This window comes from Crassostrea angulata, chromosome 2 (assembly GCF_025612915.1).
Source record: "Crassostrea angulata isolate pt1a10 chromosome 2, ASM2561291v2, whole genome shotgun sequence".
NCBI lineage: Eukaryota > Metazoa > Mollusca > Bivalvia > Ostreida > Ostreidae > Magallana > Magallana angulata.
Genome location: NC_069112.1, coordinates 28,028,429 through 28,044,175, shown reverse-complemented (window position 1 = coordinate 28,044,175; position 15,747 = coordinate 28,028,429). Strand labels below are relative to the sequence as shown.

Genomic DNA, 15,747 nt, shown 5'->3' with positions numbered 1-15,747 from the left:
TTTCAACTTATTTAAAGGAAACTTTCAGGGATTTTGTGCAATTATAATGCCTCAAAGATGTTAAAGTTTCCATAAGAACGTCACTTCCGTTTTGACGTTACGTCATTTTTAAACTTTAAAAAAAGTCATTTTGTCCGCGACATTTCTCAAAAACGCTTTAAGATAGAGTCTTGAAATTTTCTGTAGTTATGAATTTGGCAATTTACATGTGCAATAAGGCTGGATATAAAAATCCGTCACTTCCGGTCGAAACCGGAAGTAAAACAAATTTTTCGAAAAAATAAATTTTCTGATCAAATCTAAAATGAATATGTGTTTTATAAAGTTTATCAAGCTGAATCTAACACTGAAATCCGTTTTAAAATCGGACAATGCATTAAAGAGATATCGGGGTTTAAAAATTGATTTTTCCGGAAATTTTGATTCCGCGTCCTTGGTTTAAAAATAGCGTAATGTTTAAAGTAAAATTAACTCGTACCATAAATAATTGTTAAGTCGTACTGTAACACATTCGGATTTTTTTTGTTAAGTTGTTCTTGAAATCGGAAAGGTTTTTGTTAAGTCGTACTTAAAATCATTCGTATTTTGTTAAGTCGTACCAGGAATAATTCGATTTTTTACATCTTTTTATTTTAGTTACTCTTGTTATCGGTTAAAGAGCTCTGCTCCTTACAGGAACTTTCAGCTTTACTTCCGACATTAACGGAAGACCCACTCGTTGCTTTGCAACGAGCTTTGCTCTAGTTTCTTTTTCTTTTTTTTCTGACTCCTTTTCGGCTTCATAACTCAAAAAGTTTTCAACTTAGTTAAAGGAAACTTTCAGAGATTATGTGCAATTAGAATGCCTCAAAGATGTTAAAGTTTCCATAACAACGTCACTTCCGTTTTGACGTTACGTCATTTTTAAATTTTAAAAAAAGTCATTTTGTCCGCGACATTTCTCAGAAACGCTTTAAGATAGAGTCTTGAAATTTTCTGTGGTTATGAATTTGGCAATTTACATGTGCAATAAGGCTGGAAATAAAAATCCGTCACTTCCGGTCAAAACCGGAAGTGAAACAAATTTTTCGAAAAAATGAATTTTTGGATCAAATCAAAAATGAATATGTGTTTCATAGAGCTTATCAAACTGAATCTAACACTGAAATCCGTTTTAAAATCGGACAATGCATTAAAGAGATATCGGGGTTTTAAAATTGATTTTTCCGGAAATTTTTTTTCCGCGTCCTTGGTTTAAAAAATAGCGTAATCTTCAAAGTAAAGTTAACTCGTACCAAAAATAATTGTAAGTCGTACTTGAACATATTCGGATTTTTTTGGTTAAGTCGTTCTTGGAATCAGGAAGGGTTTTGTTAAGTCGTACTTAAAATCATTCGGATTTTGTTAAGTCGTACCAGGAATAATTCGATTTTTTCATATTTTTATTTTTGTTACACTTGTTATTGGTTCAAGAGCTCTGCTTCTTACAGGAACTTCCAGCTTTACTTCCGACATTAACGGAAGACCCACTCGTTGCTTTGCAACGAGCTTTGCTCTAGTTTTCTTTATGATTGCATTGGAAATCTGCGACGTTCAAATTTGTATGAATACACTTTCCTTGTTCATGCGCCATGAGCACAGATACAAACGTCTTCAAGTGTTTTTAATATAGTTATTTTTGTAATATTTATGAAACGTACATAACCAATTGGATATGTACACTTGAAAAACAATCATTATCATATATCTACTCCTTAATAAAAAGATTTTCCTCCACAAAGTTTCTGGCGCTATATTTTTTGTCGTTGAAGCTAAGAAGTTAATATGGCTGCTCCATGTATGTTTCATATCTTGACTAAGAGCGTAAATAATAGCTTTATGGCGGCGATAAAAATATTTCATACAAATAGACATCAGTATGAAGATATAAATATAAGCATTCAATGCTTAAATTATTATTTTTTTTTTCAAAATTCGAAATGTCTTTTATTTAATTATGTACCGGTAATCATGATTAAAATAACTCAAAATTTTTTACACGTTCTGTTAGACCAACCCATTCTTATGCAAACATTATAGTTTCATCTTATTTCTCTATACAAAGGTGAAAATTGGTAAAAATGAAATTTTTTTGTTACAACTTTACAGAATTTCTTGATATACATCAGAATATTTATAATAATCCTTACTGTTACGTACTGGTATTGAAAACAAAAACTAGTTTTAAATATACCCATCTAAAAAAAAAACCTACGCGTATATTGCATGTGCATTTTTAAATAAAGGGAGACATTAAAAAAAAATTCCAGCTAAAAATTATTTCATGAGGTCAATGACGACAGCGCTTTAAGTGTGAAACTAAAAACAAACCAAAAAAAAAAAAAAAACAAACAAAAAGAAATTTACATTGACTAAAACATATATCAATCTTGTCAGTGTAAACAGTTGGTCCTTTTCTAATTCGGTGCTGTTGTATTTTTCAACTTTCACCTTTATTGTTGTTTTGCTGTCTGGTTCAAAATACGTATGGGATTGAAAACAAACATAACATATTATGTTCCATTTTGTAATAAGGATGATACATGTACAGTGTATAATTTATAGAGCGTCATATGTATAAGAATATCATTCCGTTAGCATTAATGCATGCATGAAATATATAGGAGAGATGGGATGGTACATGTCATTTTTTCTTGTAAACAATAAAATTGAAGTCTATGACTAAACCCATATCTCCCCATATCTGGTGTGGGTGACAGAATGAAAAATAAAAGTGTCATATTTTTATTTAATTTCTGTAAGCTTTAAAACAAGATAGTAGACATATATACAATTATACAATACAAAAACAACACATTTCAAAAATGTACATATTAGATTATAACTTAGCATTTCTATATTTGCTCGAAATCGCTGTAAATCAGCACGAGAGCCTTCACGCTCTGATATACAGCGATCGAGGGGTAATTTGGGATGCGATATAAAAATACCATGTTATGGTTTTGATATCATATACTTAAAGAAAATAGAAAAACAAAAACAAAATACATCATGGGATAAATGGATACCGGTATTGTCAACAAATCGCTCTCTGTCTACATGTATATATTTGTATCTTACATTTTTTTGTCAGTTTGCGCCAGTTGTATATATACCAAGTTGACTTCGATGAAATCATTTTAAAAAACCCCCCGAAAAAATGGAAATAAAAAACACATCGAATTCAACGTCATTCATGAAGTCGATGATTATCAAAAAGGGATGCGCAATAACAATCGAATATTACCGAAAAAGGCTGTTTAATATGTTATATAACTGGTCTCTAGGGATATGAAACGTTTCGATATTTTCTTTGAGTATACGATAAAAGAAAATATGTGACATGAATATCTAGAAACAAAGTGTAACTGTTATTGACATAAAAAGTCACATACCGTATAACTTTTTTTCAGCGTGTCACAAAATTTGCGAAAATGGGGAACATATGTAGCATTTTTCATTTGCGTCAGTCAGTCATTTGCGACTTTATAAGGTTCTTATAGAAAATAATACAAGGATTTCTGAATACTGAATATTTTGCAATTTGAACAAGATTGCTAAAAAACCGAATTTTAGATTATCGCGAAAATCATCGGATATCACGTAGTTTAGGTTTAGTGTTACTAGTATTGTACATCTAAAATGAAAGTTTTATTAAAGTAACTGTTGCAATCAAAGACAAACTCTAATTCTTTTGAATTCTACATTCACCTCTATCCTGATGTATAACATGCTATTTGTCAGTTTTAAATGCATTTTGATTGAAATTCAAATAATGAAATTCAATATTCACGTAATCAGAAAAAGGCAATTTTCGTTTGCTTTACATCACATATTACATCATATTGTGTATCATATTTCAAGAATGGATATTGTCTACCCTAAATACTTGATTTGTTTTACATTGCTTTTTAAAAATTCACACACATACAGATAATTGTAATTATTGTCTACGCATACACCCCAAGGACAATTCAGGTCACAGTTATCAATGTAACGGAGAAACTCTCCATTTTGATCCAGAATATGGATACAATGGTTGTTAAAGTCAGCTGCCAGGATATGCCTCTGACTGTCTGTAGTGATACCTTTTGGATCAAATTGTTTGTTCTTGGTAGCTGAGGGATGACCGGTGTATCTCCATCTGAGTCCCCCGTATTGATTGACCACCACTACTGCACAAGCCAAACAGTCAGCTACACAGATGTCATGGTTTCTGTTCTCAGTGATATATTTAATTTTGGAATTCGCTGAGTACAGAGGTTTACCTTCTTTGTCATATTGAATTGTTTGTGTCTTTGTAGATCCCGAGTAACGGACAACTTTGGATGAAGTTTTAGTAGCACTGAACATGGTAACCAAGAGATCATCAGTAGAGGTGACACACAGCTTTAATAGCACCCAACCATGAAAATTGATAAACACTTCTGTCTGTCCATTTTTTACTTTATTAATTGTCTGTGTTGCTCCATTAATGTACAAAAGATCACCATCACTGTCTAGAGCTATATCATTAGGAAATATTCCTGAATTTTGATTGATTGTCTGAAGTAACACACCTTTGATATTAAAACATTTGACTTTCGTGGTCAGCCCACTCGTCCATATCATGTCCTCATTAAGGCAAGAAACACCGCGTAGTTGTTTATGCTCAGTCTTTATTGCGGCGACAAGCTTTGGTTCATCCAGTAGTTCTCTAAAAGATGGGTTAGGTTGGCTTAGTGACAAGACACTTTCTTCTGTAGCAGTAGATAATGGGGTGATCTGCCCAAACAAACTATACAGCTTTTCACGATCTATTGGTTTTGGAATAAATGTTGGAAGGGATACCTGAATAGTGGGAGGAAGTTTTCGGAACTCTATGATCTTAGAGCTGTATTCAATGGTAGGAGATATATAAGTGGACTTCTCAATTTTCCGTAAAGCCAGAAACGTTTGTGTTATGAGCGCCTGTATCTGTTTGATTTCATCCAAATGTTTCTTTAAAATGTTTCTGTGATTTACTTTTATCTCGCCGATTTCGGATTTCATTTTGTTGATGATGATGTCTATTTCTTTGTGGCATTGCTCTCCTTGTTTGGAAATTGTTGTTGTAAGTTTCTCATATCCTCCATCCAGGTTGGCAAGCTTATTTTCCAAGTCCAATGCAATTTCTTCATACGTGGGGGTAATATTATTCTCCAACTCTTGTGTGTCCTTTTTAATGATTTCTTTCTGTGTCTTGTAAGCTTCTGTAACGTCTACAAAGTTATGTCCCTTGTGCCGTTTAAATGCAGTACATAAGGAACAAACAAAAATATTGCAATCTTTGCACTGCAATTCACAAGTTTTGTGTTGATGTGTTCCACATTTCGGATAAATGAGGGTTGACCTTCTTTCCTGGAATGGGACTATTTTATGTTTGTCGTATTCATCTGAGATGTGTTCTCCTATGCAGGGCTTGCAGAGGTTGGCATGACAAAAGTCACAGTAGCTCTGTACTATGGCGGTCTCACAAAGGTCACATCGGGGCACTTCCTGGCCACTAGAATGAGGGTCCATGGTTCTTCTACGAAAAAAATCAAAGAAGTATGATTGTTTAATGTTAAAGATAAAAGATTTCATACACATAGTCAAAGTGATTGTTTGTGTATAAAATGAATTGTATCAATTTTTTCTTAAAATTCACCTAAAACACCAACGCCACCCTTTCAGCCTATTTTTTATGCCGGACGTTAATACAAATCATAATATATTTTCAAAAAATGCTACTTAAGTTTATAAATCATTTGTTTATAATGAATCAGATCTATTCAGTTTGATTCACTAGTTTATTGAATTGAATAAACGATCATAATATACAAAACGAAAGTAGCTTAATTTCTAATTTAATTGGAATTATATGTTTTAATCAGCATAGCTATATTATGTAGCAAATTGTGTAATGTTTAAGTGAATATGTATTAATACATCGATTACATACCTTGTTAACAAGAGGTTTCACAATCTCTAACTGTTTGGAATGCGTGTACGTAACATGATTGATACTGCTCTGGTGACGTCTAAATAAGAAGTGAAAAAAAATTATCAGAGTTACTTCCCGTTCATCGCTATCGCCATTATCTTGCAGTTTGTTGTCCTCGCAACGTTGCGTGTCTTGAATCAAGTTGTGGCCGCGGAACAGAAGATCCCTGACATTGTAAGGATAGCAGTTTGTTTGAGATCCCCATTTTTTAGCAGTCTGGTTGCCTTTTGCAAAATTTTTATCGCTTGATTCTTTGCCTTTAATTTTTTTTTGCTCTAAATGAATTATATCAAATACATAATGTCAATTCTATTTGAAAATCATTTTTAGACAATTCATCTAAAATTCAGTAAAAGGTTAAAGAAAACAAAGTAATTTTTTGTTTTAATTGCCGCCACATGCGTGGATAGATAGAAAAAATTTCCAAAGGTGGGTAGAGGGTCCGAAGGATATTTGTGTTTGCTGGGTAGGACGGGGTGTCCGAGGCTTATAAATTTATGATAAATTTACTAAGTGAATTTAATAAATTTGAAATTTTCAGCCCCCCCCCCTCCCTAAAAAAGTTTATAAATTAATGTTATATAATTACAAGTGCAATTTAGTGTTTTTCTAATATATAAATTATATCAGTTCAGATAAAATAGCATAATACTGCTTCATATATATAGTGGAAGAAAATGAATAAATGACTGATACAAGTAAGAAAAACATAAAAAGAAAAGAATTTTTTTTGTTGATGCATTATGAATTTTACATTTGCCAAAACGTGAACAAAATGGAAACTGATGAACATTTAAACTTTATTTTGTATATCTTGGCCTCTATATTTAAAGAAAGACTTCAAATGTTAGACATATACATACGATTTTTGTCACTTAACTTGCCGGATAATGTTTGTACAAATCATGTTTTCAAACGATCCACTCTTATTTGTAGAAACGATTGGAGGATTAAGTTACATATGACCAGATAAAAAGGGGGCGTACATATTGTCAAAAAACAAACAATGGCGACTGAGCATTTCTCTACATTTCCATGCATTTACAAATTAAAGTGTATTATTAACAATATGTACAGAATATGGACCTCGAAATAAAGATGAGAGAGAGAGAGAGAGAGAGAGAGAGAGAGATATTACCATTGGTCATCCAAATTGGGAAAGTGCACACGTTTCACCATCAATTTGTACCAAGCAAATATGACGAGTTACGGAATAAAAAGATGAAAGAAAAAACAAAAAAAGAATAAAAATAATATATTGGCTAAATAACTCAATATAGATTGTTTACAATAAGTCAAATTCATTTTATTTTTAGATTAATTGATAAAAAATTAATTTACAATTAATAAACAAATATTAAATAAATAAACTTTTTCAATCAAAGCGCATCATAGCCTGATATAGAAAATAAATTTGATCTCTCTCTCTCTCTCTCTCTCTCTCTCTCTCTCTTAAATGCACTTTGTTTAGAGTATGTATGGCTTCTTTACACGCCTTATTTCCTTGTTTGCTTTTAGTACATAATAACTGAACATATGAGGAGTTCTCCTTATATGTGGGAAATGCCCCAAAATTTCACCAATGCATTTAATTAGGAACGCATCTTCTCTGCTATTTTTTTGGATTTATTCAGTTATCGCAACCTTTGGAAACATGTTGATTTTGGAAATCGAATTAAGCTAACAAAGAAATGAATCAGGTTTCTCACGAGTCAAATCAATCAAAACGCAAAAACCGAGTAAAGTATAATATAAAGAATATAATTATGATTGTAAACAAAATTCGTACAAATATATTTCATGGTTTAAAAAAATAAAACAGACTTTGGCTTTAAAATACACTTCGACTTTATTTGTGTGTGTGTAAGGGGGGGGGGGGGGGTAAGGCATTCTAATTTTACGGCGTAAAACGTACATCTCATTGCATAATTATGGGATGTTTTTAACAAAACTTGTGCAGCACATTGCATGAATTTACTAACAAACTGGTAATGGCAGGAATAAATATGTAGTACAGTAATAATAACATTGGAAAATGTACAAGTCACGCGCGTCTTTAAAAATAAATTCAAGTCCTGCTTGCATTTAAAGAGCCAGGCGTGACACTGAAGTAAACGGAACATAATTGGAAACCGTGACATGTACAGTTCATGTCTTTGAGTATCAAAAGAGTAGAAAAATGTGTGCTTGTTGTTGTTAATATGTATTGCACCTGTCAAATTTGCATGTGCATATATTTTATTGAAAATGTGATAATGATACAATGCACTTTATAATTTTTTGAATTACAAAAGGATTCGATTCGGAGACAACAATTTTTGACACCGTCGATCATGATTTGTGTTGTTTATGTAATATTGGGTTCATGTGCATTTATCACTTTTGTGAATGAAAATTAAAGTGGCATAAGCTTACGAAAACTTACACTTTTCGGTTCTATCAAAGAGATGTATAATTTAATTATCATAACCTGGATATGTTTATATTGGAGTCAAATACTAAACAAATCGACAGTAAAGTTAGAAACAAAAATTCCTCACAGCTATCTTTTCAGTATAAGCAATTTAGGATAATTATATGTCTCATGGGGTGCTATTATGCACGTAACTTGATCGTTCACGGGACGATTTGTTGACAGTTATTTAATTTGAAAAATTAAACATGCTTTACGAGACTAGTGCACCCGATTTATCTTTTGTATATATTGTAAACAACCTTTTCTTTTCTCTTTTAAATCGTGTTCTTAAATATTTTACACTATCAAACAGTGTTTACTTCTCGGCCAAATCTTTAATTGCAATGTTAACAAAAAGATAAGTAGAACCAAAACCATGACAGGAGAAGTAAACGGTCATGCGTGATATGCGTCACGTCATTAAAAGACGCATGTGTGCTTATAAAGTAAACCATATCATGAAAACCAAAGGCAACTCTATCAATTTTATCTATTACATTAGTCTACTCTATGAATGTGTTATATACAACAATACATTACTTCAATATTGATCAAGTGTTTTTTAAACTAATTTTTCAAAGCCTCCTTTAATTTTCTCAAAGTGTTAAATGAAATATTATTTAATATTTTTTTATTTTAATTATACATATCTTACAATATTAAAAAGAGGATATCACATTTTATATATGCAAATACTCCTTCAGTAAATAATAAACAACATTCAACACATCTGTTGAAAACTAAGGCATTTATAAATATCGGATGATGAAAAAATATATGTTGTACTGTATATTATTAACAGTTTACGACGGTAAATGTCGCATTTTCTAAGTATATTTTACAAAATCTAGGTATAATCTTATAAATCTAATCCTCATTATGATCTTCTACTTTTCACTTATACTGTACACCTGATATCTATGCTATATCAAAGTTTTAATTGTTTTTTAAACCTACATACACCTATATCCTGATTCTTACCATGCCACTCGTCAGTTACCTGTTTTGCTACAGGAATTGTATATTATATACATAAAATGATTAAGCGGTATGTTACAATTGTATCATATTACATACATACATGTACATCAGAGACAGATATATAAACACAGTCACATACCCTGAATAAACATGTAAATTTACAGACAAGTATATACATCAACAGTCACTCATGTTTATGCACAAACACTGACAATTACTTTCTTTAATCGACTCTTTCTCCATAAAAGTTTGAGTATTTTTAATAAAAATGGGTGAAAGGGGGAAACGAGTGGGGAACAATAGCTAACAGGTTTTTTTTAATATTCATAAACTTATAATTTAATTTGATTTCAGTATCCTTGCACATTTTATAAACACAAGGTATAATATACATGTAACAGATTTAGCATGCCAATGATTATCATACTCATTAAATTTTCAATTCTTAAGCGATATTAGTTTCTCAAGCTTATCATATCATTGTGTTGTAATTAAGCGTAGAAATTTTTTGGATATTATTATGTTTACTGGCCAAAACAATTTCTTTAGTTGTAAGAATAAATTAGTTTTGTAGTTTTTACATATTTCTTCTTTTGAATTTACGAAAAATTAGTTAAAGTTTGTTTATAAAGTGTCATTAAAATTCAACTTACTTCTTGACCATTCTTCAAGGTAGTATAATATTTCTTTGACATGAAGGCAGTCAACATACATATGTTATATAAATTCTATATCTTGGTTACAGATATTACACACACGGGCCAAGTGGTATCTAATTCTTAATTGTATAAAACCATCAAATGAGAAATTATCATATATTAACTTTTATTTGCTTCCATGCATGCTATGATATATGTTGTACCGGTAGAATTTATATTCGTCGATAAACATGAAAGTTAATACATTGTTAAAATGAAAATTTTACTGATTTTATATAACTACGGTCAACGCGATTTGCGTATTTACGGCGAGTCCTCGTGGTGTGACATTGATCACGGTTTCAGAAGATCGGGTGCAATGAAGGATGACCGGTCGAACCCGCCGTGTGTTCATTGTCAAGGTCATAAAAAACATAATTTATAAACAACAGTAAATCTGTGTATGAATTATGATCTAAAAGTATGAAAAAGTTCAGTCAGCCTGTCTCTTAATGAAACATTTTACATGCTGACAGGGTCTTAAATCTAAAATCTACATGTATCTCTATCCTGATATATTTACATTTTCCAGTGTCTTTGCCTGTGATAACACTAAGTATTGATTTTGTACTGTATCACCCATAACTTCAAATGGCGTATAACTGAGGCGCCAGCGGGGTTTCCTATTTATTTGCCAATATTAAATCCTACAATGGCTTAAAATTATATAAATATAAGTAATAATTAAGGAATCATTCTTTGAATATTATGAGGTGATACTTTCGGTCGGGGCGTGATCAAATCTATCATAAAGCCCTCCGTGCTTTATTGGATTTGATCACGCCCCGACCGAAAATATAACCTCATAACACTAAAAAAATAATCCCTAATTCCTTAAATATAGCATGCCACATGTCAGTTAAGGAGGTTAGCACCTGAAACGATAGTAATGTCATCCGAAAACCACCTAGATATAGAGATGGGGACCTAAAATGATCATTTATTTTATTTTTGACCCATGTAACATGCCATTTTTGGAAATATATGGCACAAAACAGAAATAATAATTTTCCAGAAATATTTGTTAAAATTTGACATAGAAATTGATAATTTGAAGAAATTAACAAATATTTATAGGTTTAACCATTATGTAGTTATAATTTTAATACAGTATGAAGTTGAACACATGTGAAACACATGTAGTGACTATAAACGTAAAATCTAAGTCAAAGTTTAAAATTTTGCTCTACTGGTGGTTTCGAAGACCAGTACATAATAAACACAACAACAGATGTTACACAAGTTTGGAGCAATCAAATTATAACGCAAATATTTTTTTTTAGTAATGTCATATTTCCAAAACTGTGCATACAAATAGACATACATTCATTATTTCATTTTAAAAAAAAACACATTTTGGGGTCATATCTCAAGATTTTGAGATATAGCATTAAATAGACTAATTTTAGGCCAAAATTGGAATAAATATTTTCTTAACTTTTATGATATATAAGGTAAGCATGCCATTATACATCCATAGAAAATCAAAATATTGTTTAAATATGTTTTTCAGAATATCATGAATATATCGTAATACACAAACTATCTAGACATTTGGTCTGCGCTGAAAATAAGGAAGCAAAAGTAACAGTACTCTTACACTAGTGAGTTACGAAAATTGTTCATTACTTCTTGAAAACATTCCGCCAAAAAATATAGTCCCTTACTAAACTCTGTAAAAATGTAATATTTGGAGAACAATTTTATTCAATATAGTTTATTCGGCATTGTAAAATATAAATATTCTACTAGAATTGATATGTGATGCAGAATTTTTAGACTAGAGATGACTAAAAATGGCTACCCAAAACCTAAGGAACGAACCTCTTTAACATGTTTTGCTAAAATCCTATCTTATGAAAAACAAAATCTGATCCTGCTTAAAAAGGAGAGTCTTCATTTTATGAATTATCTACGATTAAAACTAAACCCGACCTTTATAAATTGTAGCTGAATTAATGGAATTAATGAATAACTAAGAGTATCAGTAAAATACAGTTTTAAATGTATTTTAAAGAAAATTCCAAGATCAAGGTTTAATATAGGCCTACATATATTAACAAAAAGGCCAATTTTATTTAATTAACATTTTATATCATATTATAACAATGGAATATGTCTCTGTAACTATGGTTCTATTATCAAATATACAGTTTTTTAAGTGCTTGCGTATGCATGAGTGTATAGTTTTAGCAAAGCGACAACCGACCTTATCTATAAATAACTTTTTCACATTATTTCTAACCTATTCCCGCCAAAATATTGCACTATAGCTTGTAAATTAAATAGCTAGGACTTTCCACTTCGTAGTCCAGACAGACACATTAATTGTAAAATGCTGATGAATTTTTTCTGCCTGGCCATGGGGTGAAGCTATTTTGGTAAGACATTATAATAATTGTAAGAGTAAAATAGTCTTAAGTAAAATATTTATGCACGTAAATATGGAATACGATGATGATAATAAATAATTCCAGGTATTTTGTAAATAATATAAATGCAGTAAATATATGGTCATTCTCTTCTACCGACACCGGCTGTGTCTACCTTAAAAATTTAATTTTCTTCACCTTGCTATTGTAAATTTCACACACAAACAGATTGTCATTATTATCTACACATAAACCAAAAGGACTATTCAGATCACAGTTACCAATTAAACTGAGAAACTGTCCATTCTCATCCAGAATGTGGATACAATGGTTGCTACGATCTGCTGTAAGAATATGGCTCTGACTGTCAGTTGTGATATCACAGGGATCAAATGGTTCGTTCTTAGTGACTGAGGAATGACCAGTATATCTCCATTTGAGTGTCCCGTCATGATGAACAACCACTACTGCACCGGCCTTACAGTCGGCTACACAAATGTCAAGGTTTCTGTTCTCGGTTATCTTTTTAATTACACACTCTCCTGAGTACAAAGGTTTACCTTCTTTGTCATATTGAATTGTTTGTTTTTCTTTAGATCCAATATAGCGAACACATTTGGATTGAGTTTCATCAGCACTGCACATGATAACGAGGAGATGACCGGTAGAGGTGACACACAGGTTGGATGGCATCCATTCCTGCAATGTGAGCAACACTTCTTTTTGTCCATTCTTTACTTTATTAACTGTCTTTGTTTCCCCACTAATGTATAAGATATTTCCATCACTGTCCAAAGCTATATCATTAGGGAATATTCCGGAAATTTCATTGATTGTTTTAAGTAGCATACCTTTTATGTTAAAACATTTGATATCACTGGTCAGTCCACTCATCCATATTTCGTCTTCATTAAGATAGCAAACGCAGCGTGGACATTCATACTCAGTCTGTATTGTGGCAACAAACTCTGGCTCATCAAGTAGCTGTTTGACTGAAGTGTCGGGACGGTTTAGTGAAAAAACTCTTTCTTCTGTAGCAGTATTTAATGGAGTGATAGATCCAAACAATCTGTACAGCTCCTCACAGTTTATTGGTTGTGAAATGAATGTTGGAAGGGATACCAGAACCATGGGTGGAAGGTTTTGGAACTCTCCGATCTGAGAGCTGTATTGGACGGTATGAGATATATCATTGGACTTCTCAATTTTCCTCAAAGCCAGAAATGTCTGTTTAATGAGAGACTGTATTTGTTTAATTTCATCCAAATGTTTCTTCAAAATGTTTTTGTGATTTACTTTTATCTCACCGATTTCGGACTTCATTTTGTTGATGATGATGTCGATTTCTCTGTGCCATTGCTCTCCTTGTTTGAACATTATTGTTGTAAGTTTCTCGTATCCATCATCTAGGTTGGCAAGCTGTTTTTCCAAGTCCAGTGTAATATCCTCGTATGTAGGGGAAATATGATTCTCCAACTCTTCTGTGTCTTTTTTAATATCTTCTTTCTTAGTCTTGTAAACTTTGGTAATTTCTACAAAGGTATGCCCCTTATGCTGTTTTGCTGCAATACACAAAGAACAAACAAAAACATTGCAATCTTTGCACTGTAATTCACAAATCTTTTGTTGATGCGTTTCACATTTCGGATAAATGAGGGTTTTTCTTCGTTCCTGGAATGGAACTATTTTATGTTTGTCATATTCATCAGAGATGTGTTCTCCTATGCAGGGATTACAGAGGTTGACATGACAAAAATCACAGTAGCTTTGTACTATGACGGTCTCACAAAGGTCACATCGGGGCACATCCTGGGCATTAGTATGATCATCCATGGTTGTTCTAGATCAACGAAACAAAAAAATCAAATACTTATGATTGCTTGCTTAATGATACCGATCAAATACTTCATATATTTAGTGATACTGAATGATTGATTTTGTATTTGTTAAATGTCTTAAAAAACGTTCTGTCAGCAAGTCACATGTCATACCTCTCCACCTTGGTGACCCTGGTAATGCTATGGCAGCTGGGTGACAGTGGTAAAACGCGACTTTAAATAAGCAGAACCAGTAACTAAGTGAAGGAAAACACCAACAGAATACCACTGGCCATTAAAGTCAAGTGGGTTGTGTTTAGGGACGGCAATACAACATGCAAAAAGTATAATCGCTATAGAAACCAAATCTGAGAATTAAAAATACACGGTGGGATCGAAGCTACTCAGGAAACTGAAGAGATGATACATGGCTGCCAAACCTAACATAAACTCTCATCCAGATAGTGAACATCCTTCCCCTAAAGAAGTATATAGATTTGTACTGTCTGCATCCTCTACCAGACATGAAAATTGGGTAAGTCCTACAGGAGATGGAGAGGTAAAACATCCAATTATTAGGCACATGTGAAACAAGATGTACATGAGCTGGGTCTTGAAAACTTGCAACTGGTCATCAGAAGTTTTACTAAAACAGAAATGATGGGCAGCACAACAGCGGTGTGGGCTAAATACTCAACATAAAACTAGAGAAGTGTATGATAGGTTGGCAACCATTCAGCGATAGACTTCTCCTGGCAAGATTCAATTCGAAGTAGGCTAAACTGACCATTATAGTCTGCTACTCATCAACTGAAGACAAAGAGGGGGAAGACTAGGACTTCTTTTATGAAGAACTACTGAAGGCAGTGGAGGAAACACTAGTCCTTGATGTTGTCTTTATACTGGATGATCTCAATGCAAAAGTTTGCACAAACAACCAAGGGAAGGAATCCACAATAAGAAAACATGGCTATGGTGTGATAGACAACAATGGTTGTGGACTTTTGTCAAGAAAACATCCTTATTATAGGAGATAAAATCCTTCGACACAAGAACATTCACAAATTTTATCATGCAAACCATTATGCAGACAGAAACAGCACCAAATGATTGGAAAGTTGGTCTCATTGTGAATCTACCATACAAAGGAAACCTAGCTGTAACAAAAAACTGAAGAGGAATTATGCTGCTGTCAGTTACCAGCAGAGTATGAAGCAGAATCACCCTAAAAAGAATGGCTTCAGTGATAGAGACTTATCTATGCAAAGAACAAGCTGAATTTAGAAAAGAAAGAAAACAAAATTGACATTTTACAACGTTCCGCATTATGGAAGATTCTCAGGCATTATGGCATCTCCAACAAGAACATCATAGAAATGCTTAATAGGGACTTTCACGCAAA

General features: G+C 32.4%; 2 protein-coding genes across 2 annotated transcripts; both read right to left on the bottom strand.

Annotated features, from left to right (window-relative positions):
• Positions 1–2,767: 2,767 nt before the first annotated feature.
• Positions 2,768–6,055, bottom strand: LOC128170395 (uncharacterized). Its single transcript, XM_052836171.1, has 2 exons — positions 5,981–6,055; positions 2,768–5,566 (listed from the first exon to the last, which is right to left on the bottom strand). Exon 2 carries the CDS (start codon positions 5,557–5,559, stop codon positions 3,895–3,897), a length of 1,665 nt encoding a protein of 554 aa, XP_052692131.1. The 5' UTR covers positions 5,560–5,566; positions 5,981–6,055; the 3' UTR covers positions 2,768–3,894.
• A 5,467-nt stretch (positions 6,056–11,522) lies between these two features.
• Positions 11,523–14,362, bottom strand: LOC128170397 (uncharacterized). Its single transcript, XM_052836173.1, has one exon. It carries the CDS (start codon positions 14,359–14,361, stop codon positions 12,700–12,702), a length of 1,662 nt encoding a protein of 553 aa, XP_052692133.1. The 5' UTR covers position 14,362; the 3' UTR covers positions 11,523–12,699.
• Positions 14,363–15,747: the final 1,385 nt, after the last annotated feature.

Bases quoted from the DNA above. Each gene is read 5' to 3' on its own strand.
- LOC128170395 (XM_052836171.1), bottom strand. From the start codon at position 5,559: ATGGACCCTCATTCTAGTGGCCAGGAAGTGCCCCGATGTGACCTTTGT.
- LOC128170397 (XM_052836173.1), bottom strand. From the start codon at position 14,361: ATGGATGATCATACTAATGCCCAGGATGTGCCCCGATGTGACCTTTGT.